Below are 25,362 nucleotides of genomic sequence, written 5' to 3'. Positions count from 1 at the left end.
TAAAAACTTTAATTCTAAATTTAAAAAAATCTATACACAAACCACTGATTAACCAGACTCCGCCCACCAAAAATTGTCAATAATAAGCAGGACCCAGAGGAGCTGATAATTCACTGTTCCTATATGAACAACTCTCTCAGGATGTATCCCATAATGTACTTTATTTTACCACCTACTTCTCTTGTAAAACTAAACCTCCACTTTATTACATAGGAATTTGATACAGTATAAAACTAGAACTGTATGTAAAATACTGCATCTAAATGTTTCCAATAGTCTTGTTCTGTTGGTTCATCAGTGACTTCTCTGGCATCATCATCGTTTTCCATGGATGATTCTGAGAGAATCTCTCCATGTCTACTGGTATTGGATCCTACTGATTCTTCTGTTTCATGGCAGTCACAGTCGCTACTTACAGGGCCTTATATTTGCACTACCTTCAGAATGTAAATCTTTCTCAGCTTGAGACCAATGAGATTCCTCCATTTGGTTATTTTTCTCAGAAGTCTCTTCATTCACAGTTAGTTAAGGCATCAGATTCTTTTTCTTGACTTTTTTCCTTTCTGGGATCATTTCTGTTGATGTCATTAAAGACTCTCTTCTGCCTCTTCATCCTCCTCTGTACAGTGCTGCCTGATACAACTACTTTGTTTGTCTTTATTCTTAGATGAAGATGATTTTGTTTCTTCTATCATAACTGAAGAAATTTCACTTGAAGTTGTTTGGCCATCTCTGTGACTTCTCCTTCTTTGTCAAACTTGAGTCTTTTTACCTCATGCTCCTCAGCTTCCACAGCATCTTCATTTGATGTTTATTTACTTGGTGATTAGATTACCACTTTATTAGAAAAGGACACAACTCAGGAACAGCCAGATAGAAGAGATGCATAGGGCAATGCATGGGGGAAGGGGCACAAAGCTTCTAAACCCTCTCCAGGCTCCCTTTTCTCTCACTTTTCTCAGGTGAGCATTTCCACCTGCTCACCAACCCAGAAAACCTGTACTTCTTTAAAACTATCTTGACTTTCCTAGGTCCTTTGAATTTCTATATAAATTTTAGAATCAGCTTGTTAATTTACACATACACACACACACATACCCTGCTGGTATTTTAACTTGGATGACATTGACTACATAGCTTGACTTGGGGAGAATCAACATCTAAAAATATTGAGTCTTGCAACCCATAAACATAATATATCTCTGAATTTATTTAGGTCTTCTTTAATTTCTTTTAGCAGTATTTTCACTGTACAGGCTTTGCACATCTTTTGTTAGCTTTATCCCAATTTGAGTGATTTTGATGCTATTTTAAATGGTATTTTTAAATTTTCATTTTCTAATTATTTGCTGGGAATATAACTGATTTTTGTATGTATTTCCAGCACCCTTCATAAATTCATGCATTTATTTTAATAATTAATTTATATATTCTTTGGGATATTTTACATACATAATCATGTAATTTACTACTTTAATCCCAGTTTTTGTACTTTTCATTTCTTTTTCTTTCTTTATTCAGCTGTCTAGGACCTCCAATGTAATGTTGAATAGAAGTGGTAAGAGTAGACAGCCTTGCCTTGTTCCCAAATTTAGGTAGAAAGAATTAGCTATTTCAATATTAGAATGATATTTTCTAGAGGCTTTTTGTAGCTATCCTTTACCAGATTAAGAAACTTCCATTTTATTTATAGTTTGCTAAGAGTTTTTAATCATCAATCGGTGCTGAATATATCATATACTTTTTCTGCATCTACTGAGATAATCAAAATGTTTTTCTCTTATTCCATTGAGATTTTCGAATATTAAAACAATATTTTCTATTCCTGGAATAAACCCCCTTTGGTCTTAATGTATTATCCTTTTTAATATATCGTTAGATTCTATTTGCTAATATTTTATTTAGAAATTTTTGTATATACTAATGAGATATTAACCTTCAATTTTCTTTTCTTGAAATGTACTTATTAACTGGCCTGCAAGGAATTTTCATGCCATATTTGCCAGGATTGGGTCTTCTCATTAAAAAGGAAAGGCTAATTTTATGGGTGAAAATGGCATTTCATTACTGTTTTGGCATCTTTATTGGTGAGGCTAAATATTTATCTTTGTAGGTTGTTAGCCAGTTGGATTTTCTCTTTTGTGAATTGCCACTTTTATTTATGGCCTATTTATCTATAGGGTGAGAGAGTAATCTTTAAATTGTTGTTACTGTGTTATTAGTTTGTACTACTATAACTAGTTTATAGATTACACTAGGCATAGTCCTTATTCTCTCAATTTTACTGAAGAATCTCCTGTCATTTGTTTGTTGTACTGTGGCTTTTTTTAAACAGAAGTTTCAAATTTTTGTGAAGTCAAACCTAAATCTGTTGATCTTCCATTGATAATCCTTAGTTCTTCCTCATCCAAAGAATTGATGTTCATTTACATTTCTTAGAGATATTTGTGGCTTTGTATATTTGATACCTCAGTCCATCTGGATTTTATCTTGGTGTAGGGATCCCACACATTTTTGACACGTGTAAGACTATTTATCCCCCCTACCACAGTGCTATGCAGACTCAGAGTGTTTCTCTTTTTGATTTATTATTTCCTCCTGACAGGGATAACCAATTTAACAAATTGATCATTTTGATACCTTAATTTTTCTTTTTCTCAATATTAAGCCAGTAAACATTGCTATAAGGGTACTGTACTAATCAATTTTTGACATTTTTTACAGTCACTTTTGTTTTTGGCAGAGATACATGCACCTGTGTGTGTTGCAGTTGGATAAGTTTGCTGGAAATATTGTTGTATTAGTATGGTGATATTAACTGTATTTTAAATAATAACCACAATTTATTATTTTTAGTTATACATATATACATATATGTGTGTATAACATACACATATATACACATACACACATACATATTCATTTTAGAAAATAAGAAAACACAGATGAGCCAAGAAATTCTCCATATTGTTACCATTTATCTAAAATTTGACATAATGTGTTTATCTTTTTCTGTCATGCACACACATACACACAATCATACATACATTTTTTGCATTTATTTATTTATTTAAGTAATGCTTAGGTAGATGGTAAAATCCAGATCATTATCTAAAATACATATCTATGTAGAATTAGATCTAGATAAGAATCATACAGTACTGCAAATTAATGAGTAGGAGTAAATTCACTTAAAACTAGTCAACCAGCTAATTTCCTTGTCTGGTATCTTTAAACAATGTGTATTTATAGTAGAGGCTAATCAGGGTAGTCAAGCACAACCTTGTGGGCTATTTGCAAACTATCAGTGGGTTAGATGTGATTTGGAATGCACATACTCTTATAGTCCCTGAATCTCCCCTAAAAGGTGCTAAGTGAGGGACAAGTGAATAAAAGGTAATAACCATTTCAGGCTACTCCTAGGAAGTGGCTTATGTTGGTGCCATGTGGATATATGTAATATATGTGTCCATCGATTTTAGGAAGTTGTGCGGTTCCTGGACACCAAGCATCGAAACCACTACCAAGTCTACAATCTATGCAGTACGTACTTAACTAGATATTTTCCTACTATAGATAGAAAACAAATCACTGCATGTAAGAAGACGATTCAGTTTTTACGTTTCATTTAGTCATAAGTATTTGGTAGTGGTGGGAAGTGAGTTAAAAAATCTCCATCTTGCTCTTGGCCCTATTTGGTGGGAAAAGATAGCTCAACAGCACGAAGTGCCCTGTGAGCGAGACAGGAGGCTGGGGTAGAGGCGGAGTCTGTATGCTCTAGTGGTTTTAGGTGAAGAAAATATTTCTGTTTTTCCTGCCAGCTCCTGTTTTGAAGACAGATAATTCAACAAATTCATTCTCTAACCCACTAGGAGTGGGGTGTGAGGAGAGCAGGGCCCTACACAGAAAAAAAAGAAAACGGTGTAGAAAACAGATTATATCTCAGCTTACTACTTTGTCTTTCTTGATTTTCTCCTCTTCTTGTACATTAAATTATCATTTTCAGAAGGCAAACATTTTGGTCGACCACATTTGCTTCTGCTCTGTGGTGCTTAACTACCCTATAATAATGTAATGAGTAGCCTGCTAGAAAATTAAAAGCAAGTCCTATTAAGCAAACCAAAATAGGTTGAACTTAGGTTACTCAAGATGGACAAACCACTACTGTCCTTATATTTTTGAGACCCTTAAGTTTCTTTTAGAGCAGGAGGAGCCAGTCAGAAAGCTCCTTTTAAAGGTGAATAAGGAATTTCTAACAGAAAAGCATAACTTATTCATAACTTGATCATTTACTTTGTTTATTAGATATAGAGGTATGACCCATGCATCATCTATTTTAGGTGAAAGATCTTACAATCCTAAGCGTTTCCACCACAGGGTCCATCGAATCATGATTGATGATCACAATGTGCCCACTCTAAAGTAAGTTTCTTGCCAAGTTGGCTGTCAGAAGAGGGCTAAATGAATTGAGCTCAATTTTTTTGAAGTACTTTAATTCAACTAAAAATTTTACATTTGAAATCAGAGAGATGCTGACTCTTTCGAAGGAAGTCATTGAGTGGATGGCTGAGGATAAAAGAAACATTGTGGTGATTCACTGTAAAGGTGGAAAAGGTAAAAACATTTTTCTTTTTATTTCTCTTTTTGTAGAGAAATGTGAAAAACATATTAAGGTACAAGACCAAGACATACTGCTATTAATCAGTGTTAATAATTGTTAACACTTTTTAATATTAGCTTCAAGACTGAAGAAAGGGAAGGAAAGGGGGGAGTAGGGGAGGAAGGCAGAGAGTAAAGAAGGGAAGAAAATAGGAATAAAAACTAAGAAATTTCCGTTGTTATTGACTATTTGGTTTCTTCATTTTTGATTTGCTAAAATAATCTGTCAAAATACAGTGTTTAGAAACTGTCTGAGCACTTGTGTTCTATTTAAGATTGTTCTTAAACTTTGTGAGAGGCTTTTAAAGTTAAGGGAACCAACAGTGATGCTATTTCAAAAACCAAATCTACTGGAATTTTTATAGTGTAATGATACAAAGAAGATGATTTTGGTGGGTGTAAAATGAAAAAAAAAGCTGTTAGTAAATCCAACCAATTTAAGTTGAATTAGATTTTCTCTCATTCAACTTTAGACTTTTAATAATCATCCAAGCATATTTCACAATTTTTGACAAAGAATTATGTTTTTGGTGAGCCGTAAAATGGTTTTTATATTGAATTCCGGGAAAACATAACTCTTTAAAACTGCCGTATATATTTGAGTAGAATCAAGTTTTAGTCTTATTTGAAAACTAGTTTCAAGCCCATTAGTGAGTAGGCAAGTTCTGTCTCCAGATCCACAGGTTGAAATATTCTGTATATGTTAGCAATTTACAATACCATGGATAAATGAAGAATATAGAGGTTGAACCACATGGAACTGTCAGTTTTGGAGCATCTTTCACTTATAAAAATGGCCATTTCACATGGCTCAACCTAAAATATTATAATTTCAAGCAATTGGCTTCACTATTCTTTTAATTAAAGCTAATTCCCTGCTTGAAGGAAAACATTCATTTCAAATTTCATTTTTTTCTTTTTTCTGAGAGAGGACTATTCTGTGTTCACATGTCTTTCATCGATTTCCCTTTAGGATTGTTTGGAGGGCTGGTGTTCAGCTGGAGCACATCAGAGCAGCCTCTTTTTTTTAAATTGTCATTCGTATCAGTTTTCCTCTATCTATCTATCCATTATCTATCTATCTATCTATCTATCTATCCATTAAATCAATCTTATTAATTATATTACTCAAACCTTTCTATTTAGTATTTCTTTTCTTTTTTACTATTTCTTTGTATCAACTATTTTGTATGTTGATTTCTTCTTTTAATTCTATCAACTTTTGCTTTTTATATTTCATAGTGTGTTGTTAGGTGCATGCAAATACATGATTATTATATCTTCTCAGTGGGTTATTTCTGTTATAAATTTTTCATCATTTTACATTCAACCTTTCTGTGTCATTTTGGTTTAGATATGTCTCTTTAAAGAGCATATACCTGCATCATTAAAAATGCAATCTCAGTATCTTCATTTTCCATGTATTTATTGCAATTGCTGACATATTTGGACTTATTTATGACATTCAGCTATATGTTTTATATTTACCACAATTTTTCTATGCTTCTTTTTATCTACTTTCCTGCATTCTGTGGATCCTCTCACCCTTTTGTTTTTCCTATAATAGTTTATTTTGAGGTTTCTTGGCTTCAACTCCTACCTACCAGCTTGACTCCTCTCTCCATTTCTGATCCTCTGAGTTTTCCTTGCCTTTTTATTTTTGAGTTCAGCCATTTTTTTCTTTATCATTTCCATATGTTTGATACAGAGGTGGAAGTTTTCAATCTATCATTGGTGCTCAAACTATCATCTTGATTTAGAAATAGTCTTTTTAACTTTCAATCATCTTTGTTAGATTTCTTGAACTTTAATGCAAAGAGTACCCAGATTTAATATTCTCAGTACCCTTGTAAAGAAAACTCTTTAGATTTCTTAGAATAAATATTCTTTTATCTTTTATGGGAAAACGTAAGAGAAACCTCCTTGCCAGATTTGCCAGATAAATAACAAAATACCTCAGATGAAGCAAAAAAAAAAAAAAAAAAAAAAAAAGGGGTCCAGCAAAGAAAACTCCAAAAACAGTGATCCAGGTGCAGTGAAGAAATACTGAAAAGACCAGAGGAGTCAAGCAAGCCTGCAGGTGACTGGAAAAGGCAGTCACATCAGTGGGATATAAAGGAGCTCAAGACTAAGATAGATACATTGATGTAGAACAGTCTTTCTCAAAGTGTGCATATTATTATGCAGTTGGTAATGGTGGGATAATTAGCATTGAACTGTCCAGATTTAAAACCTAGGACCATCGCTAACCATTTAGGTGAGTTAGATAGCCATTCAAAACCTCAGTTTTCCCATCTGTAAAATGGGAATTGTAATACTTACCTTAAAGGATTGTTAAGAAATTAAAATGAAGTAATGCATATTACACTGTGTAGTAGAGCGCCTGATACATAGTAAACAGTGAGTAAATGGTAGCTATTATAATTATTAAAATAGAGTCTAAAGACAGCCAGCACCAGAATCGTTAATGAGGAGGAAGTGACCATAGCAAGTGTAGACTAGAGAGTCAAGGTGCTTGTCTGTAAAAGGACAGAGAGAAGTTAGTTGTCTGAGCATTTGGGGCTGATAGTGAGTGTTGTTTATAAGATAGGGTAAGGGGAGCTGAATATGTTTATTTGCCAAGGGAAAGGAGTCAAAGAGAGGGAGTGGTTGAAGACACAGAAGAGTAGGGCCTGATAAAGTCAAAACCCGGAGTTGAGAGAAGGGGATGGGATCCAGAGCCCAAGTGGAGGATTTGGCTGAATTAGGAGGAGAAACTCGTCACAAGTGAGATTCAAGGGAAGAGGTGTAGTCACAGGAATAGATGTAGTTACAGGAAGCTTGTAAGGGGGATTCAGGGAGGCAACACGTTATCGGAGATCCTGCCTCTGGGAAGAAAGAAATGAAGACACAAACTCAGAGTCAGTGGGAAGGCAATTGGGTTGGCGACCTAAGGAATGTAGGGAAAATTTCAACCAAATTCTAAGGGAACCAAGAAAAAGAACTGACTAGCACCATTGAGAAGTGTTTTGGCTGCAGTGAGGGTCTAGCTTAAGTGTCAGACCATTAATTGACATTATTACCAACGTGAAAAGTTGTGTGATTTTTCTCCAGCGGTTCTCTGTATCTCTGGTGTTTCTGCATCTCTGTTGTCTCTACATTTCTGGTGTAGGAATGGAGGAAGTGGGTGCCCAAATGGACCCAGTATTAGGTTTTTACAGAATGGGCACAGCAAAAGGACCAGAAGCAAGAATGGCAATGTTACTGGCACTGTTATTTAGTATTGGTAAAACCAACAGTGAAATTGTCCATCATACTTCTAGGTGGATGAGGAAGTGAAAACAAAATGAGAAAAATGAGTGGCCATGGGACTGGATGACAAGATAAATTGAAAGAGCAAATATATTCATTCATGCCTTGAACAGCAGATCCTGTCTAGATGCATTTATGTGACAGTGTACAAAGCAGATACATGCACATCTCCCATGGAGACCACAGTCTATTGTTTACAGAGAAAATATGTGTATTAGATGGTGACACGTGCAATTGAAAAAATAAAAATAAGGAGAATATGTAATGGGAGAGAGGTTGCTAACTGATATGTAGATGGTCAAGGAAGGTCTTACCAATACAAAGACATTTGAGCAGAGATGTCACACAAGGAGTACTGTGAGCGTACAGATGTGTAGGGAAAAGTGGGTATAAAGAGTATCAAGAGAGTATCAGTGAAATAAATCCACCAGAACTTGGAAAATTCACATTGGGCTTGAGTGATCATAGCTTTTCTTTATGTGTATGCAACAAATCCATTTAAGTATATTTGTGTTAAAATTTCTCCCTAAATTAACACCAAGGTTACTGGCTTACAATTTGGGAAATGCACTACCTCCTGATTTGCAAAGCAGGAAATGAATCAGCTCTAGGCTATCCACACCTCTCCTGCTCTCCACCATAAGGAATATCCAGGGATGCTGAGGAATCTCTTTTGCAAGTTTGTCCAGTCAGGAATTCTAAGTTTTCTGGAAAATAATTCCACTGGGCCCAAGGACTAGATTAACTGAGAACTCTCTCACAGCTTCATCAGCTATCTTTTATACATGTCTTTTACCAATGTTTAGTCTATCCTTTTCAATTGGATTTTTTTTCCCGGTTGAGAGACTAAAAAAAAAAAGAAAAGAAATTGAAAAGTTGCAGTTATCAAAACATAATGATTAAAAGCACAGGCTTTGAAATAAAAGATCTAGGTTTAAATCCCAACTATGCCGTTAAAGAATTTTGCGGCATTGAGTAAATTACTTAAATTCTCCATGCTTTAGTTTTCTAATAGTTTTCTAATGTGGATGATGACAGTTCCAACCTCATGGTCCTATTTTAGAGATTAAATGAAATGTGAAAATTATCTATCTGAAAGAAGTATCAATGGCTTGATAATATTGGCCATTATTGTTATCCTTCAACTGGTATGCTATCAGTTTTTAGCAGCAGACTTATCTTTCCTGAGTCTTTTTCTAGTAGATATACAATGAACATATTTTTATTTAAATAATAGGAGTGAATGTTTAAGCGTCTCTAGCTCTTTCAAAGTCTTTTTTAATGGATGCTACAAAGTACATTTTCATTTGAGACATTCATTGTATCAAGCAAGGCAGTCAAACTGACAAAAGGCTATTTTGGTCTGAAAATCTTGAATGAGAAATTGCTTCAGTTACATGTTAAATGCTTTAAACAACTCTAAGGGATACACACACACACACACACGTACATACATACATACATATATACATAATACATAGAGCTACCACTCTTGGTGTCTGGAAAATCACCTCAGTGCTCTGGTTATAGATTCAAGAACTTGAAATATAAGATCTGCATTGTGAGGAAGGGTGATGGACACCACTTGAGAAAGAATAAAGTTTAAGGATTGTTGCAAAAGGTCATATAAGCTGGCATTAAGGTATCTAGCTATTTGACTATGTGAAAGTTTCTTAAACTTACAGAACCTCAGTTTCTCAGTTTCTTTATGCCAGGTTGTTTACCTCACTGAGGTGTTGTAAAGATTATATGAGATCTGTAAAGCATTACCCAAATGTTAGTTGTTATCATTATGAAAACCAAAAATTGTATTATATTTAGAGGTGCAAGATGCTTTTGCCGACTTCAGGATAACAAAAGCTCTCTTATGACTTCCATCTGACCAACTTGGTGGATTATTTCATGTTCTCCATTCCCTCCATAAACACACCTATTGGTGTCCATTGGCATGTTGAAAACTTGTAGCTAGTATGCTTCTTTTTAGTATGCCTATGTGTTTCTGCTTCCACCAGTGTCTGCCAGTTCTACTTGTTATTATACTTATGTCAAATAATCAAATATTATGTGGATCTGTAAAATGTCAGAGTGAACAGAAAGAGTTACAATTTTATGAAACCTAAGTTGAATGTTTCAAGAAGATTCAATGAAGCTGACTGCCTACAACCAAAATTGCAGCTGAATTAAATGCAAGTACGACTAATGTAAAACATTGGGAGAAAAATTCCAGTAGTAAAATCTAGAAGGATCCTGCACCTAGATTGCTCGGAGGAATCTGAAACTAGAAATATGGATGAGGCAATGGTTTATACCATGAGTCTGACCTTTCCAAGAAAAAACTCCAGTTGGGGGCACTCAAAATGTTAAAACCTTCGTCCAATATCAGAAGTTTAGTGAATGAATGTACATTTATGTTTTAAGTTAAAATAAAATATTGGAGGCAAGTATGTATCATTTTTACGATTCCCCGCTGTACACGACTTGACTGGATGAGAGAGCATCTACTTTGTCTGTGCTTGTACTTATCTACAGTCACAAGGACATGAATCTGCAAAAGTTTTCTTCAAATGGGAAAATATCAGAGTTATAGAGACCAGAAATGTCCTTGAAAATTGAAATGTTAACAGTCTATACAACTGAGAGCCAGGTTGTTAATGGTCAGTAGCTTCCTTTAGCAAGAAGCTTTTATTTGTAATAGCAGACGGTGGTACAAAGTCCTCTTTGGAAGCACTTGGCTTAGAATAGTGTTTTTCAAACTATGGGTTGCAAAATAAGTTTAGTAGTCCATTAAACAAACAAACAAAAAAGGACTAGAAAATAGAGTGCATCTCAAGTTAGAAGAGTAAGTTTGGAATTACATAAAATAAGTTCAGCATATACTGGCTAAGACAAAAGCTACAGATCATCGTAAAAATAAAAGTAACATGTTTTTTAAACTCAGATTTTGTATGGCAGGACAAAAATATCAATTGGAATAAAACATAAGAGACTTCGAGAATGAAATGACATGAAATCAAGGGTTTACTTTACAATGCTATAGAGGAAAGAGAGAGAAAGAGGGAGAGAGGGAAGAAAGGAAGGAAGAAGGAAGAGAAATTAAACAAGTACAGCAATATAACATGATAATTATAGAATCTGGGAAACAGGTATATGGGGGTTCATTATACTACTCTTTTTACTTTCATATATGTTTTGTAACACACTTAAAAACTCTAATGAAAATGTAAGGAGTAAAGGGTATTCAAATACTCGATAGTGTTTTGGGTTCTGACCATGTTTTATCTTTTATAGGTACTTTTAGTTAGAAAAACAGGGTATGTAATTAGGTCTTAATTGGTAAGCAGCTCTTTAGCTTTGGAGTCCTAGAGCAGAGCTGATTGCTTCTGCCTATTACTGCAGCCCCCAGCAGTAGTAACTCAAGAACGGTATAGGCGTGCCCATGTGCATTCATGCACAGAGTTAGGGCAGAATTCCAGGTGGAACCTCTGAGCAGTGAAACAGCTTTGGCTATTTCTGAATTGAAATATTTTGAACAGGCACTTTCAGAGTGAAAGAAAATCAATCCAAAATGAACTCTTAGGATATTTCTAAGAGTATTTTTATACCAAGTATTACCATGAACATTGGTTCACGAACTGTTTTCTTTTCCAGGACGGACTGGTACTATGGTTTGTGCCTGCCTGATTGCCTGTGAAATATTTGTAACTGCAGAGGTATGAAAGATGTTACTATCAACTCTGTCCTGTGCTGATTGAATTCGCTAGTTCTGAAACCTTACTGGTAGGATGTTAAGATGATCCTTTGAGTCATGGCACTTATGAAAATGTAATTGGAGAGGTGATTATTAGAAAGGTTGGTTTTAATACATCCTTGTTTAACTTGCTCTAGTTAGTAACTAACCTAGGTACCTCTTACTCTGGGCCAAGATGAGGGTGATGTCAGTGACATACTCACCTTGGGCACAAAAATTAAGGGAATGCCAAAAATTTTAGTAATTAAGATAAATAATATTCTAATTCAATACTTTCAAAAATAAAAATTAATGCAAAAACTCCATGATGTATACAATAGCAACATTTTAAATAGAAACAGGACTCAATAGGGGCAGGATTGAGATGAGATGAGTAAGGTCCAAGTTATGCAATTGTACAAATACTCAGCAATCTAGAGGTTTTACTCACCTCCCCTAGTCCCAGATCTGCTGTTACTCCCACCAACTGCAGAATTCTTCCTTCCTCATAAGAATAGTACCAAGATTGATGAGGTAAATTCTCCAAAGGACCTTAAACATCCTCAGAAGTGCTAGGAAGATAGACGGTATCATTTTTCAACTCAGAGCAAAGTCTTGCCCGAATACTTATTATCTTTGCGTACTCAGTATATGTGGGGTCTGTGCCCTCTAGAAATTTGTGAGAAGACAGAGTGGGCTGTTTCTACGTCTTTAAGTAGGGTCGTCAGTCTTTTTTCTGCCATGATCTTGCTGAGAGGTTACCACTTAAAGGACACACTCTCAGCAGCTCTGCTCCTCGTCTGGCCGCCAGTCCAGATAAGAGGAGCTGTGGGTTATGCACAATGCCCAGCACTCTAATTCCACCATCTTCTTTTTTTCTAATTTGAGACACACAAATTATAAAATGGATGTTCTAGGACAGTGTTTTTCAAACTACGGATCATGATCTATCAGTGAGTTGCAAATCAACTTATTGGGTTGTGACCAGCATGTTTTTTAATAAAATAAAATAGATTAAATAGAAAATGTCAAATGGTAGTATTATTTTGTGAAACTTTTGTTTCAGGGGTGTGTGTGTGTGTGTCCTAGGTTTATTAATATAGATTGTAGCTTTAAAAATAAAAAGATCAGGGCCGGCCCGGTGGCACAGCAGTTAAGTGTGCACATTCCACTTTGGCGGCCCGGAGTTTGCCGGTTCGGATCCCAGCTGCGGACATGGCACCGTTTGGCAAGCCATGTTGTGGTAGGCGTCCCACATATAAAGTAGAGGAAGATGGGCCCAGATGTGAGCTCAGGGCCAGTCTTCCTCAGCAAAAAGAGGAGGACTGGCAGTAGTTAGCTCAGGGCTAATCTTCCTCAAAAAAAAATAAATAAAATAAATAAAAAAATAAAAAGATCAAAAGCCATTGACCCAGAGCCCTAGACTGAGAGCCAGAGACCTATGCTCTGGGCCTGTGCTCTCTCAACTGGCTGCATACGTCTCCACGACAGGTCACTTGGTTTTCTTTTGGTCTCAATCTTCCCCATTTGTAAAATGGAAAGGTAGGAAGAAGGACCAGATGATCTCTAAGGTCTTTCCAACTCTGAAACTCCATGTCTTTATCAACCTTTGGATGAGAGCAGACCTTCATGTTGCCTTCTTAGTTTTGTTATATTGGATAGCCTCTGCCCAAAGACCACTGATTTAAGGAAATAATGTGCCTTGGAAACTTTAAGAATACCTTATATAGGAAAGGAAAGTGAAAATGAGCCATGATTGGATTGTCCCCTTTTCTATAGGAGAGCCTTTATTATTTTGGAGAACGACGAACAGATAAAACCAGCAGCTCTAAATTTCAGGGAGTAGAAACTCCTTCCCAGGTAAGTTTCTTTTTAAAAAAAGGTGGGTTCTTTGGGGAATTTGGTTAAGATTGGTGCCTATTACTTAGTTTCATTTAGACTTTTCTCCTTTGGTGATCAGGTAGCAGCACTTGGGTGCCCCGTGACAGGCCTGGATCCTTCCCAGGGCCCGAGAGCCATGCCTATGGCATGCCTGTGCTTTGCAAGCACTGAGTTCTCCCCAGAGCATCCTGCTTTCCATTTTATATTGGTTATTGTTTACAGAATTCAGGAGTTGATTCCCCTCCCAAAGTAGGAAGGTCCAATTCTAAGGTTCCAGACCTCTGAAAATATCTAAAGACATCAGCCTTTTATTTCCCTGCAGAAAGGAACTGAGTCTTTCACAAACCCCTACTGGGACAATTCAGCCCTTGCAGAACATCACAAGTGTGTATGTGCACACATGTGTGTGTGTGAGAGAGAGAGAGAGAGAAAGAGAGATGGGGAGGCTGTGTTTTTAAAGAGAGAGAAAAGAGGAAATTAACATTTTTCAAAAACCCATTATATACCAGACACTATTGTACTTTTACATATATTAGCTCATTTAATATTCAGACAACCCATGTGAAATATATGCTATTACCCTATTTTTTCCTTTTGAAAACATTTTATTGTGGACTTTTTCAAATATAAGAAGTCAAGACAGGGCCAGCCTATGGCCAAGTGATTAAAGTTCCACACATTCTGTTTCTGCAGCCCAGGGTTTGCAGGTTCAGATCCCAGGTGCAGACCTACTCCATTCATCAGCCATGCTTTGGAGGCATCCCACATACAAAGTAGAGGGTGATTGGCACAGATGTTAGCTCAGGGACAATCTTCCTCAAGCAAAAAAAAAGAGCAAGATTGGCAATGGATGTTAGCTCAGGGTGAAACTTACTCACACACACACAAAAAGTCAAGACAATCATATAATAAATTCCTTACAGTCACCTCACCACTTCAACAATCATTTCATCATATAGCCAACCATGTTTCATCCATTCTCTCCCCATTCTCCTCGCACGCGTGCACACACACACACTCACTCTCCATCCTTTCTCTATACCTGGATTATTTTGAAGGAAATCCCAGACATCAGATCATTTTATCCCACAAATATTTTAGTGTGACATCTAACATAAAGACTCTTTAAAAAACCCTTAAAACCATTTATCATATCTAAGAATATTATACCTTAATAATATCTTAATAATTTCAAATGTCTACTCCATGTTTAAATTTCCACAATTATCTTTAAATCTTTTTTTAAATTTAGTTTGTTTCAATCAGGGTCTAAACAAGGGCCACACATTTCATTTGGTTTCTTTGTCTGTTAAGTCTCTTTTAGTTTATAGGTTTTCCATCTCTCTTCTTTATTCCTTGTACTTTGTTTATTGAAGGAACTTGGACATTTATCCTATAGAGTTTACAACATACTAGACTTTGTTGAACCAGGCTAAGTGCTTTGTATTCATTATCTCCTTTAATACTCTCAATAACTCCATGAGAGGGCACCATTGTGATTCCCATTTTACAGATTAGAACATTGAAGTTCAGTGAAATTTTTTTGAACCAAGAACTCAAGTCTAGATCTGTCAGACTCTGAAGCCCATTATTTCCCATCCTCTGCACAGCATCTCATCTGTTTTTGCCTTTTCTATATTGCCTCTCAAACCGAAGTGAGAGTTGGTTGGCAATTGTTAAGTAGATGTGGATGCGGCTGTGAAAGAAAGTTTTCTTTGAATGAAGTGATGGGAGCTGAATGGATAACCTTGGCCTTGTTAGCTGGCTCTGGAAATTTAGTAACTGCTGGCTCTAGAAGTTTAGTTTGGGGCAAAAGAACTCAGCCTTATCCGCTGATACTTTTCTGCCACACCCAAGAAAAAAAAAGATAGTAATAAGCTATAGGCTAAAAGTAATACTTGAACTTACTGAAGCCCAGCTCTAATCATGACATTTCCATGCTCAAAATCCATAATGGCTCCCCTCTGCCAAGGGCAACAAATATAAACATTTTAATCTGGCATCAAGATCTTATTTTTCCAACCATTTCTTCCATAACGTACATTCACATGTCCTACGCTCTAACACGTTTGGACCATTTGCTGTTTCTCAGCCTGGTACCACTTTATACCCACATGCTGTTGCTCATGTGGACCCTTTTTCCTGGAGTCCTTTTCTCTTCCCAGCCTGATGTAGTCTCTTGCTTTTTCAGTTTTTATATCCCTTTGTGTTTCTTTTAGGGACTAAGTGACTTTATATTATTCTCTAGCTATTTGAAGTGGCGACTTCTCTGCCCCTTTTGCAGACAAGGCCCATGTCTTACCCATCTTCCCAACCTTGGCATCCCAAAGCACCTCTTATAGTATCTCCTTTGTTTGTAGTGAATGCTTACTAAATAGATGCTTGTCTTATTAACTTCTGTTACAAACCCTGTTGTTTTAGGCTGAAGGAGAAGGAAGAGTGAGAGTAAGAGCAGCTTTAGGGCCATGATGGGTTACATCCTTTAATGAAAGATCAAGAATCTAGTGGCAGAAGCCAAGGGGACGCTAGATGTAACTCCTTCAAGGACTCTCGCTGTACAGATTCCCTTCCCCATTTCTTCTGTAGTCATGCACAGTTTCTCTAACTTTGGTCCAGAACTGGCACTCCCTAGGCTACAACTGAATCTTTTCTGATTCACTGGGAGAGCAATACAAGGACCCGGCCCCAGGTTTCCGAGCTGTGTTGGCAAAGCCCCAGGACAGAGTTCCCTCCATGTGGGGAGGTAATTCTGAGATACCATCAAATTCTGACCCTGCATTGTGGGCCATTCTACAGACTACATTTCATCCACCTCTGAGTTAAGAAATTGCAAGAGCGCTTCCCTTGACTGGCCCTTTCCAATGCAAAGTATGGCAGTTAATTTAACACTTCTCATTGGGTGCAGAAGAGTCCGTGAACTTTTAAGTCCAGTTGATTCAGTACCTGAACTCTTCAGCTTCTTGAAGAAAGATTCAAGGAGAGAGCCCTTGTGAGCAGCCTGCCACAGGAGAAGAACTAGACTAAAAAGGACAGGGCTTCCTTGAAAATAGAATTGGGGAAATGCAAAGTGAAGGAACGAGAGAAGAATATGTATCTACCACTGGCCTAGAGAAGTCTTCCTCTTGAGTTTTCACATCTGCCGTTCTCTCATGCCTAGGAGGCGACTCTCCACCAAACCACAAGCCTTCCTTTAACTCCGTCACAGTCAAGCTTCTACCCTTGGATCGACCTTTTTCACAGTTGCAGTTAGCTGCATCTCACTGTAATGTTGTTGAAACTGCTTTGTTGGTTCTGGTTGGTCAACCTCTCAGTCATAGCAGCCTATAAGCAACACCTGGCTCCTTTCTTGTTCCTTCCCCACAGCACTTAGTTCAGTATCTTTTTTTAAGGTAGATATTCAGTCGTGAGGCAACATATATAAAAACGCCTATAATGGCATGTATGTAGATTCATATAATGTCATCCAATAAATGTTTCCTTAATTAATTACTCTCCTTAACAAGTTCTATGTATAGAAAAAAAATCAGGAATGCTGACTTTAGACTTTTCATCTCCACTTAAACTGAGGCTTCTGTTGTTTTGCAGAATAGGTATGTTGGATACTTTGCAGCTGTGAAAAATATCTACAATATGAATCTTCCTCCAAGAAGGATACTTATGATAAAAAAAATTATTGTTCATTCAATTCATGGTAAGTGCTTTAGTATAATTGGAAAATTGGGCAGGAAGGCCAGTGTTCTTACTATTCGAGAGAGTTTCCCTTATGGTTATATAAAACAGACAATCCCAACTCACAGTTGTCTTTTTATGTATCCTCACATATGAACCCCTCCCCCTGGAATTTCCTATTGGCCTAGCAGTGCTGTGGTCATATTAGCAACCCTTAGACATCTTCTCCGTTCCTCTCCCATCACCACTTTGGGGGGTCCATCCCCTTCCCTTTTCTCTTGTTCTTATTGCTGCTCTGGTCTCAGCCCAGGTGGACTTTTCAGAGTGCAACCTCTGATGCAGAAGAGAGGAAGGGCCTGTGAGCCCTGGAGACCACTTCTCTCTCATACCCACCTCTAGTTCAGGGGTGGTCTTGGCAGCAGCATCTCTACCATTTTCTCACCTACTCCTTTCAGAGACCCTTTGTTTTCTCACCACCCTGGTCTCTCCTTTTGCCCTCCCTCCTCCACCTGTAGCCCCCTCACTCTCAGCAGCTCCATCAAGATGTCTTAAATGCCCAAACAGCAAATGAATTTTGTTGCCACAAATTCTTTTTACAAATAACTACCGAATACCTGCTTTGGGCCAGCCCCATGCTAGTGTTTCTCTGCCCTTAAGGAGTCGCTGGGTGGTTAGCAGAGGGGCGGAATGAGTACGAAGATAAAGAGCTGACCACAGTGTTGGGAGCACACAGAGTCTGGGCCCCACCCAGCCTGGGGGTCAGGGAAAGCTTCTTGAGGGGACAGTGCTTAGATCTTCCCTACCTGAATCCACATGAGCCTGGAAAGGGTTGAGAGAAACCTGGGCTGTATGGGGTGTCTTTCAACGCCCCAACTGTTACTGATTATTACCAGGAGTAAAAATCCTTATAAGCTTCAAAAGAATTGATGTTTGCCTGCTTCAAGAATGATGGAGAGAGACTGGGATCCACCAGTGCCCAGGGAGGCAGGAAAATTGGTCAGATCGTCCATCTCTGGAACTTGAGAAAGAACAGAAAGGAAGGAAGGGAGAGGAACTGGCCTCAAGTCCCATGTCTCTATTTCTCCATCACTCACCTCTCTTTCCTGCACAGCTCACCTCCAGGAGGTGGGAAGGCAGGGATGTCTCAGCAGAAAGGGGATAGGGCCTCACTCTCACTGCCAGAGGTGCAGCAGGGGGTGAGGCTTCTGATCCCTAAAGCAACAGCCAGATTGTAGACCATGAGGAGGTGCTGAGTGCTGGACCTCTCATGGGTGGAATGGTGCCAGAGCATTGGTATCCACCCAGACAGCCTAGTGTTTTCAGCCTTCTGAAGAGTCACACAAAGTAAGATCTAGATATTTATTTTTTTTAACATTTCATCCAATCATTTACAGATAAAAGAATCTTTAAATAAATATATATAAACTACATAGTTGAAAAGATAGATTACAGTTGTTAAAATATAAAATGCTTTTTTCAAATTATTTACATACCTCCTCCATGCACACACACCCACCCATATCACCATCACCAAGAGGTGGTGGTGAGGAATTTTGGTGGATTACCACAAACAGATTATGTAGGTTTCTGGCTTCTGAAACCAACTTCAACCTAGTAGCATTGTTTCTGTGGGAAATTTTGGTCTAGATTTTCAAGCAAGCATCATGCAGGCAAAGCCTAGAAACATAGCCTGTTCTAGCAGGAGGCTGCCCAGTAGAGGTCAGAAGCGCTTTGCTCCCCTTCCTTCCCACACTCAGTGGGGCCCTGCACACTAGACTGCAAGGCTGCTTTATTCCACAGAGTGAGAGGCAACACAGTTGGCTGTTGGAGCAGTTTCTTCCTCTAAGAAATTTAAACCCAACTATAGACCAACTGGATGGTGTGAGAGCCTGTATGGTACCTGAGTGCACACTCTGCCTCAGTTTCCTCTTTGTTAACAATGGGAATAACAGTATCTATACAAACTTCTGTGAGTATTAAACTATTCAAAACAGGCAAACAGGCATTTAGTCTAATGGAGTTTTTTTTAAAGATCGGCACCTGAGCTGTTGCCAATCTTTTTTTTTTTTTTTTCTGCTTTATCTTCCCCAATCCCCCCGGTAGACAGCTATATATCTTCGTTGCACATCCTTCTAGTTGTGGCATGTGGGACGCCGCCTCAACGTGGCCTGACGAGCAGTGCCATGTCCACACCCAGGATCTGAACCAGCGAAACCCTGGGCCGCGGCAGCGGAGCGCGCGGACTGAACTGCCCGGCCACGGGGCGGCCTCCTAGTTTAATGGAGTTTTAATGCATTTCTCTAATATGAACAATGAGAATAAGATTAGTTTCTCAAAATCCTAAGCTTAGAAATGTTTTTAATAAGTTCTAGAATTTCATATGTTGTTCCAGTCTGATATTGTATCCTAAGACTGTGACCTCTCTCTTAATATCTTGAATTTTATTTAAACTCTGTGGAGACATTTAGTAAAACCATAAGGTGCAGATGTGGTGAACAGAGGAACTAACCCAAATTTTTAAGTACTGCAGGTGAAAAATGGAGAATTTCATGCATTTGGTTTCCTAATCTCGGGCTAACATAAAATAGAGGATTTTAAAAGTCCAATTTGAGATTCCTCATGAAGACTTCCAGATAGAAAGTTGTGACCATAGCAGCTGTTCAGTACAATGTGGGTCTAGGCTTGTGGGGCCAACTTAAGAAGGCCTCTATGGGAAGTTAAAATTCTTGCTGCACCATGTAAATCATCAGGCCAAACCTAATGACACCAGCCTTCTTTTGGAATAATAATCTTCCTTTCAGATTGTTTTGATCACAACAGAAAGGGGATGGGAGACTGTCAGGAAAAAGTGTGGAAGACTTTGAAACAGGCAGTATCTTGTCTAGGGTGCCCTTCCGTGGTTCCCTCCACCTCTCATGGTCTTTAAGCTATTCTACAACTCTGTAAGTTGTAGAAAACTGATAATAATGCAAATAATTTTTGTACATAGAAACGCAAATTAGTTGTGTTCAGTGAAAAGTGATTGATTGTTGACAGTTTTATATCTGTAAATTCATCATTCCTTATTTGCCTATAAATGTGCAGTACTTTGAACCAGCTGTAACATTTTACTGGTTCCTTATTAATTAAGGAGTTAAATAAAATTTTTAATGTGTGTTAAAAAAATGCAAGGTACAGGACAGTACTATGGTATGCAACAATTTCTGTAAGACAAAAGGGGGCAGTAATGTGGATTCATATTTGTGTGTGTGTACACATATAAAATTCTCTGGGAGAATATATATTCATATTTGATTATGTATGCATGAAAAGCAAGAAACTAATAGTAGCGATTATCTATTTGGGGCTGGAGAACTAAACAGGAAGATGGGTGAGACAGAGACTTTTCACTTCATCTGTTTTACCTTTTATTTTTAAGTCATGTAAGTATACTTCAATTATTTAAAAAATTTTAAAGGTGTGAGAATTAATTTAAGCTTATAAATCAATGCCCTTTTCTTGTCATGTGATAAGCATTTGACTTAGTTTAGTTCTACATTTTACTGATCTCTGGTAGACATCAGTAGGAAGAAGATTTGCAACTGGAATAGGACAGAGGGAGCTGAGGCAAAGAAACCATGATTCCTAATGACAAATCAATAATACGGTATTTGGGGCTGGCCCCGTGGCCGGGTGGTTAACTTCGCATGCTCCGCTGCAGGCGGCCCAGGGTTTCGTTGGTCTGAATCCTGGGCATGGACATGGCACTGCTCATCAAACCACGCTGAGGCGGCGTCCCACATGCCACAACTAGAAGGACCCACAACAAAGAATATACAACTATGTACCGGGGGGCTTTGGGGAGAAAAAGGAAAAAAATAAAATCTTAAAAAAAAAAAAAAGGCTATAAAAAAACATGAAAAAAAATAATACGGTATTAGAGAAAGCAACACAAACATAATATAAGATGAACAATCAAGAATGATTAGTATATGGGGGGGCCTGGTGGCGCAGCAGTTAAGTGCACATGTTCCGCTTCTTAGCGGCCCAGGGTTCGCCGGTTCGGATCCTGGGTGTGGACATGGCACCGCTTGGCACGCCATGCTGTGGTAGGCGTCCCACATATAAAGTAGAGGAAGATGGGCATGCATGTTAGCTCAGGACCAGCGTTCCTCAGCAAAAAAGAGGAGGACTGGCAGTAGTTAGCTCAGGGCTAATCTTCCTTGGAAAAAAAAAAAAAGAATGATTACTATATGACTTTATTTGAATATTTGTTTTAGTTTTGTACCTTTAGTTCCATGCATATTTAAGTGAAATATGCAGGGTTGAAAGGAAAACAATAAAAATTAATTGGAGGCTTGAGAAACCAGCCCTTGGAGGAAATGCTAAGGGAAGTGGGCCATTGGAATTGAAAAAGGAGCAAGAAACCATCTGTCTGTAAATACATCCTGAGCACCGCAGAAATGTTTGGATACAGCTATTCGATATTTTCAGAGACTGCGCTAAGAACTGGACTTAAATTTGTTAAGAAACATCATGATTAGAAGTCTGAAGAAAGAAACACATTAACAAGGAAGGTTGCAAGTCACCTTTTCTATTTTTTTTTCTTAGAAAGATGAAAAGATGAGATTCTAAGTCTTAGAAGCTGACCTATATGACTTTTTATTTTTCTCCAGCCTTATAATGTCTGCTTTAGGAGACAGATTTGGGCTTAAAGCCTTGTCCTTCAAAGACAAAATCTATGCATGTCCCAAATGTTTCTATATTGACACGTTGTTAGCTGGGATAATCTTTTCTCGTTTTAATCCATAATTTTAATTGGGGAGACATTTTGATCTTTGCTCTAACCAGCCTAACTTTTTAATTTCATTCAGGTGTTGGAAATGGAAATGGACGTGATCTGAAAGTACAAATAATAATGCGTAAAAGGATTGTCTTTGTCTGTGCTGCTTCCAAGAACTGTAGGGTAAGAGAAAGCACATGAACTGAAAATTCTGGTATTTGTCTCAATCTCAATGTCAAATCAGCATCTTGACCTCCCCAGACCAGTGCTCACCACAAAGAGAGGCCAAGTTGCTTTCTGGTTACCATCCGACTGAGTGTCCCTAGTCAGAGCTAAATTAAACTCACTGTTCAAACTAGTTTTTTCAGGGCATTTTCCAGAATATATTTTCAGTTCAGAGTGTTGCATTGTCTTTCATTTTTCCATAAATGTCAAGCAGTTTCCCAGGAATCTACCAGAGTATTTTTTCTTTTTAAAGGAATCCTTTTGGTTTTTTTTTTTTTTTAAGATTCGCACCTGAGTTAATATCTGTTGCCAATCTTATTTGTTTTTTCTTCTTCTTCTCCCCAAAGGCCTCTCCCCCACCCCCTGCCGGTACGTAGGTGTATATTCTAGTTGTAGATTCTTCTGGTTGTGCTTTGTGGGATGCTGCCTCATGGTCCTTTTATTGGATGGCACTGATTGTGAAATTTTAGTGTGCATGAAAATCACCTAGGAGCTTGTAAGATGCAGATTCCTAGGTTGCACCCCAAAAGTATAATTCAGGAAATTTGGAATGGGGCCCAGGAATCTCTAGACTTAGTGATGTCCCAAGTCATTCTAACTCAGATGTCCCATGGAACTGCTCTGTGAGAAACAATGCAAGAGGAATCTCTTTACCTAAAGCAATGGGAGCTGGTAGTCAATGTTTTCTTACATGTTGGAGAAATGCCTAAGACTATGGACCTTTTCTGAAGCAATAAGCAAGCTTCCTTAATGGGTCTAAGAAAAATTAACTTTTAAAATTCTCAGGTTTTTGTCTCTAGTTCTACTATTACCTCTCCAACAGCACTCCTTTCCCTTCTTTTTGTGCCCCCCTCCCAACTGAGGGCACTCACCGAGGCCTGATCCTTGGCTTTCTGCTCTTCTCTCCACACATACTCTATTGTTGGTTCTGTTCATCCATCCCCCTGGCTTAAACTATAATTTTTTTCTTTCATTCACTCAATATATTTATGAGCACCCACTGTGTGATAGATACTGGAGCTACAACATGGACAGTCTCTGCCCTAACAATTCAAACACATTTGTCAATATGTATTTATCAAATGAGCTTTTCCTCTGCTTCTGCAAATGACACCAGCATTCTCTCGCTCAGGCCTTCAAATTTGGTATTATCTCTGGTTCTCTCTTTGCCTTGGCCCCCTATATTCAGTTAGTCACCAATTCCCGCTGATTATACCTTTGAAATCTCTCTTCACTCTCTCCCTTCCTTTCTGTTCCCATTGCTACCACCTAGTCTAGGACCTCATTTGCTCACGCCTAGATTTCTACAATCATCTCCTTACCTTTTCTTTCTCCTTATAATGCAGTATATAGGATCCTGCAATATGCATCCTGAAATACTGCTCTCATTGTGAAAAGCTTATAGGTAGAGCAGAAGACAAACTGCGTGCCCATGGTCAAAGCCAGTTACTATATTTGGCTCAGTATTCTTATCTGTAAAATAAAGATTACATCTCAAGTGTTGTGAGGATTAAATTACATAATATAGTTGAAGTTGCTTTGTGAGCTATTAATCACTAAATAAATGTTATATGTGATAATTATCAGGCCACTTTGTCACAAAGGAAATGCCCCACCATATTCTTCAACAACTTCCTTCTTATTTCCCTGGCTCTTCAACTCTCAAGATACAGCCCTATCATACCTGAGCTTATTTCCATCATAACTTGACCTGCAGTCTCCACTCCAAGTAGACTGGGTCCCCTTTGGCCTTTGGAACACAATAATGTCTGATTCATATTTTTGTTGGTCTTTCCTCCCCCTTCCCCTTTCTGGCCCCATCCCCCACCCCCAGCTGCCTCCTGCCTGAACTGGATTATCTTTTCAATGCTCTTCTTCATTTATACAAGTCCTTCCACGCCCAACTCAATTTCTACCCCCTTAGTGAAGCTTTCTCATTCTATACCTCTGGTTAACCTCCCCTGAAGCACACAACAGCACACTCAGTCTTCATCATACAACTTGACACGTCATTATATGCCATGCTACTATTGTTCCTTATGTGTATAGCTCCCTGAAGCATCAACTGAGTCTGCACCTTCTTCTGTATTTTTCACAAGGTCTAGTATAGACCTTTCTCACTGTGGTGCCACTATCATACAAGGATGAAGCAATAACAGAAATATTCAGAATAGCTTCAAAGTTGCTCATTCCAGAAACTTGACATATCTTTGGCCACTCCATCCAGCAGTCTGCTAGGAACAAGGCCTATGATCCCATCAGCAATCACAACATTTTGGATAGAACGTGACCAATTATGCATTGCTTTTTGAATGTGAATATCAACTTTAAAAGTGAGCTTCTTAGCATGTTCCTAATATATGAAAATTGAGTGACACACATTCAACAGTAAAGTTTACTGGGTAAACCTCTAATAGAAAATTGAATACTTGCTTTTCAACAGTGCCCCACCATAACCCTCAGATATGTTGGCCTTTCAAAAATGTAAACAACAGTATTGCAACTTTATAGAAATAATGATTAACGTGTAGATATACATGTGATTGGGCTATGAGACCAAGAGTACTCAATAAATATAGGAAGCCTCAATAAGTGAATGTGAACTTCGCTGTTCTACTCATTATCTCATTATTAGCTAGGTTTATAGTTCTGAACTCCATGTATTCATTCACAGATACATCATGATGTGGAAACAGACAGAGTGATAATTACTCCAGTTAACTGTCCACCTCTGTATGACGACGTGAAAGTGCAATTTTTCTCTTCCTCCGTGAGTAATCAAGAAACAACCTATGCCATTATTCTTGTCTGGTCTTTGATTCTGGTTTGGGATTTCCTTTGCTACAATTCCCAATAAGGGAGATGATAGGAGATGTCAATCCCTAGCCAGGGAGAGGGAGAAAAGAAAAGCAACAAGTCAGATCTATAATCTTTTTTTAAAAGAAAAGCATATGTAATTTTAAAATTCTCTTGCTCATTTGTTTTTTCTAAATTCTATACAATTTGCATGGATTAACTTTCAAATAAGAAAAAAATACAAAAACCAAGATGTTAAAACAACAAAGGTATGTTTTACTCTATAGCAGTGATCACATTTTTGTTTTGTATCTTTAAAATACATCACTCCCCAAGGGGATGCACTATAATT

At 37.8% G+C, this 25,362-nt stretch overlaps 1 protein-coding gene and 1 pseudogene across 1 annotated transcript in view; one reads left to right on the top strand and one right to left on the bottom strand.

The window, feature by feature from the left end:
* Positions 1–25,362, top strand: part of LOC123288838 (phosphatidylinositol 3,4,5-trisphosphate 3-phosphatase TPTE2-like) — a 50,015-nt gene that overhangs the window by 21,134 nt on the left and 3,519 nt on the right. Inside the window, exons 8-15 of the mRNA XM_070520586.1 lie at positions 3,483–3,543; positions 4,341–4,422; positions 4,526–4,614; positions 11,599–11,660; positions 13,457–13,537; positions 17,144–17,249; positions 22,081–22,172; positions 24,889–24,984. Of these exons, the coding sequence (XP_070376687.1) occupies positions 3,483–3,543; positions 4,341–4,422; positions 4,526–4,614; positions 11,599–11,660; positions 13,457–13,537; positions 17,144–17,249; positions 22,081–22,172; positions 24,889–24,984 (669 nt within the window). The remainder of the gene's footprint in view (positions 1–3,482; positions 3,544–4,340; positions 4,423–4,525; positions 4,615–11,598; positions 11,661–13,456; positions 13,538–17,143; positions 17,250–22,080; positions 22,173–24,888; positions 24,985–25,362) is intronic.
* Positions 234–805, bottom strand: LOC139046545 (serine/threonine-protein phosphatase 4 regulatory subunit 2 pseudogene; annotated as a pseudogene).

This window comes from Equus asinus, chromosome 11 (assembly GCF_041296235.1).
Source record: "Equus asinus isolate D_3611 breed Donkey chromosome 11, EquAss-T2T_v2, whole genome shotgun sequence".
NCBI lineage: Eukaryota > Metazoa > Chordata > Mammalia > Perissodactyla > Equidae > Equus > Equus asinus.
Note: the sequence above shows the minus strand (reverse complement) of the source record. Positions and strands in the feature narration are given on the sequence as shown.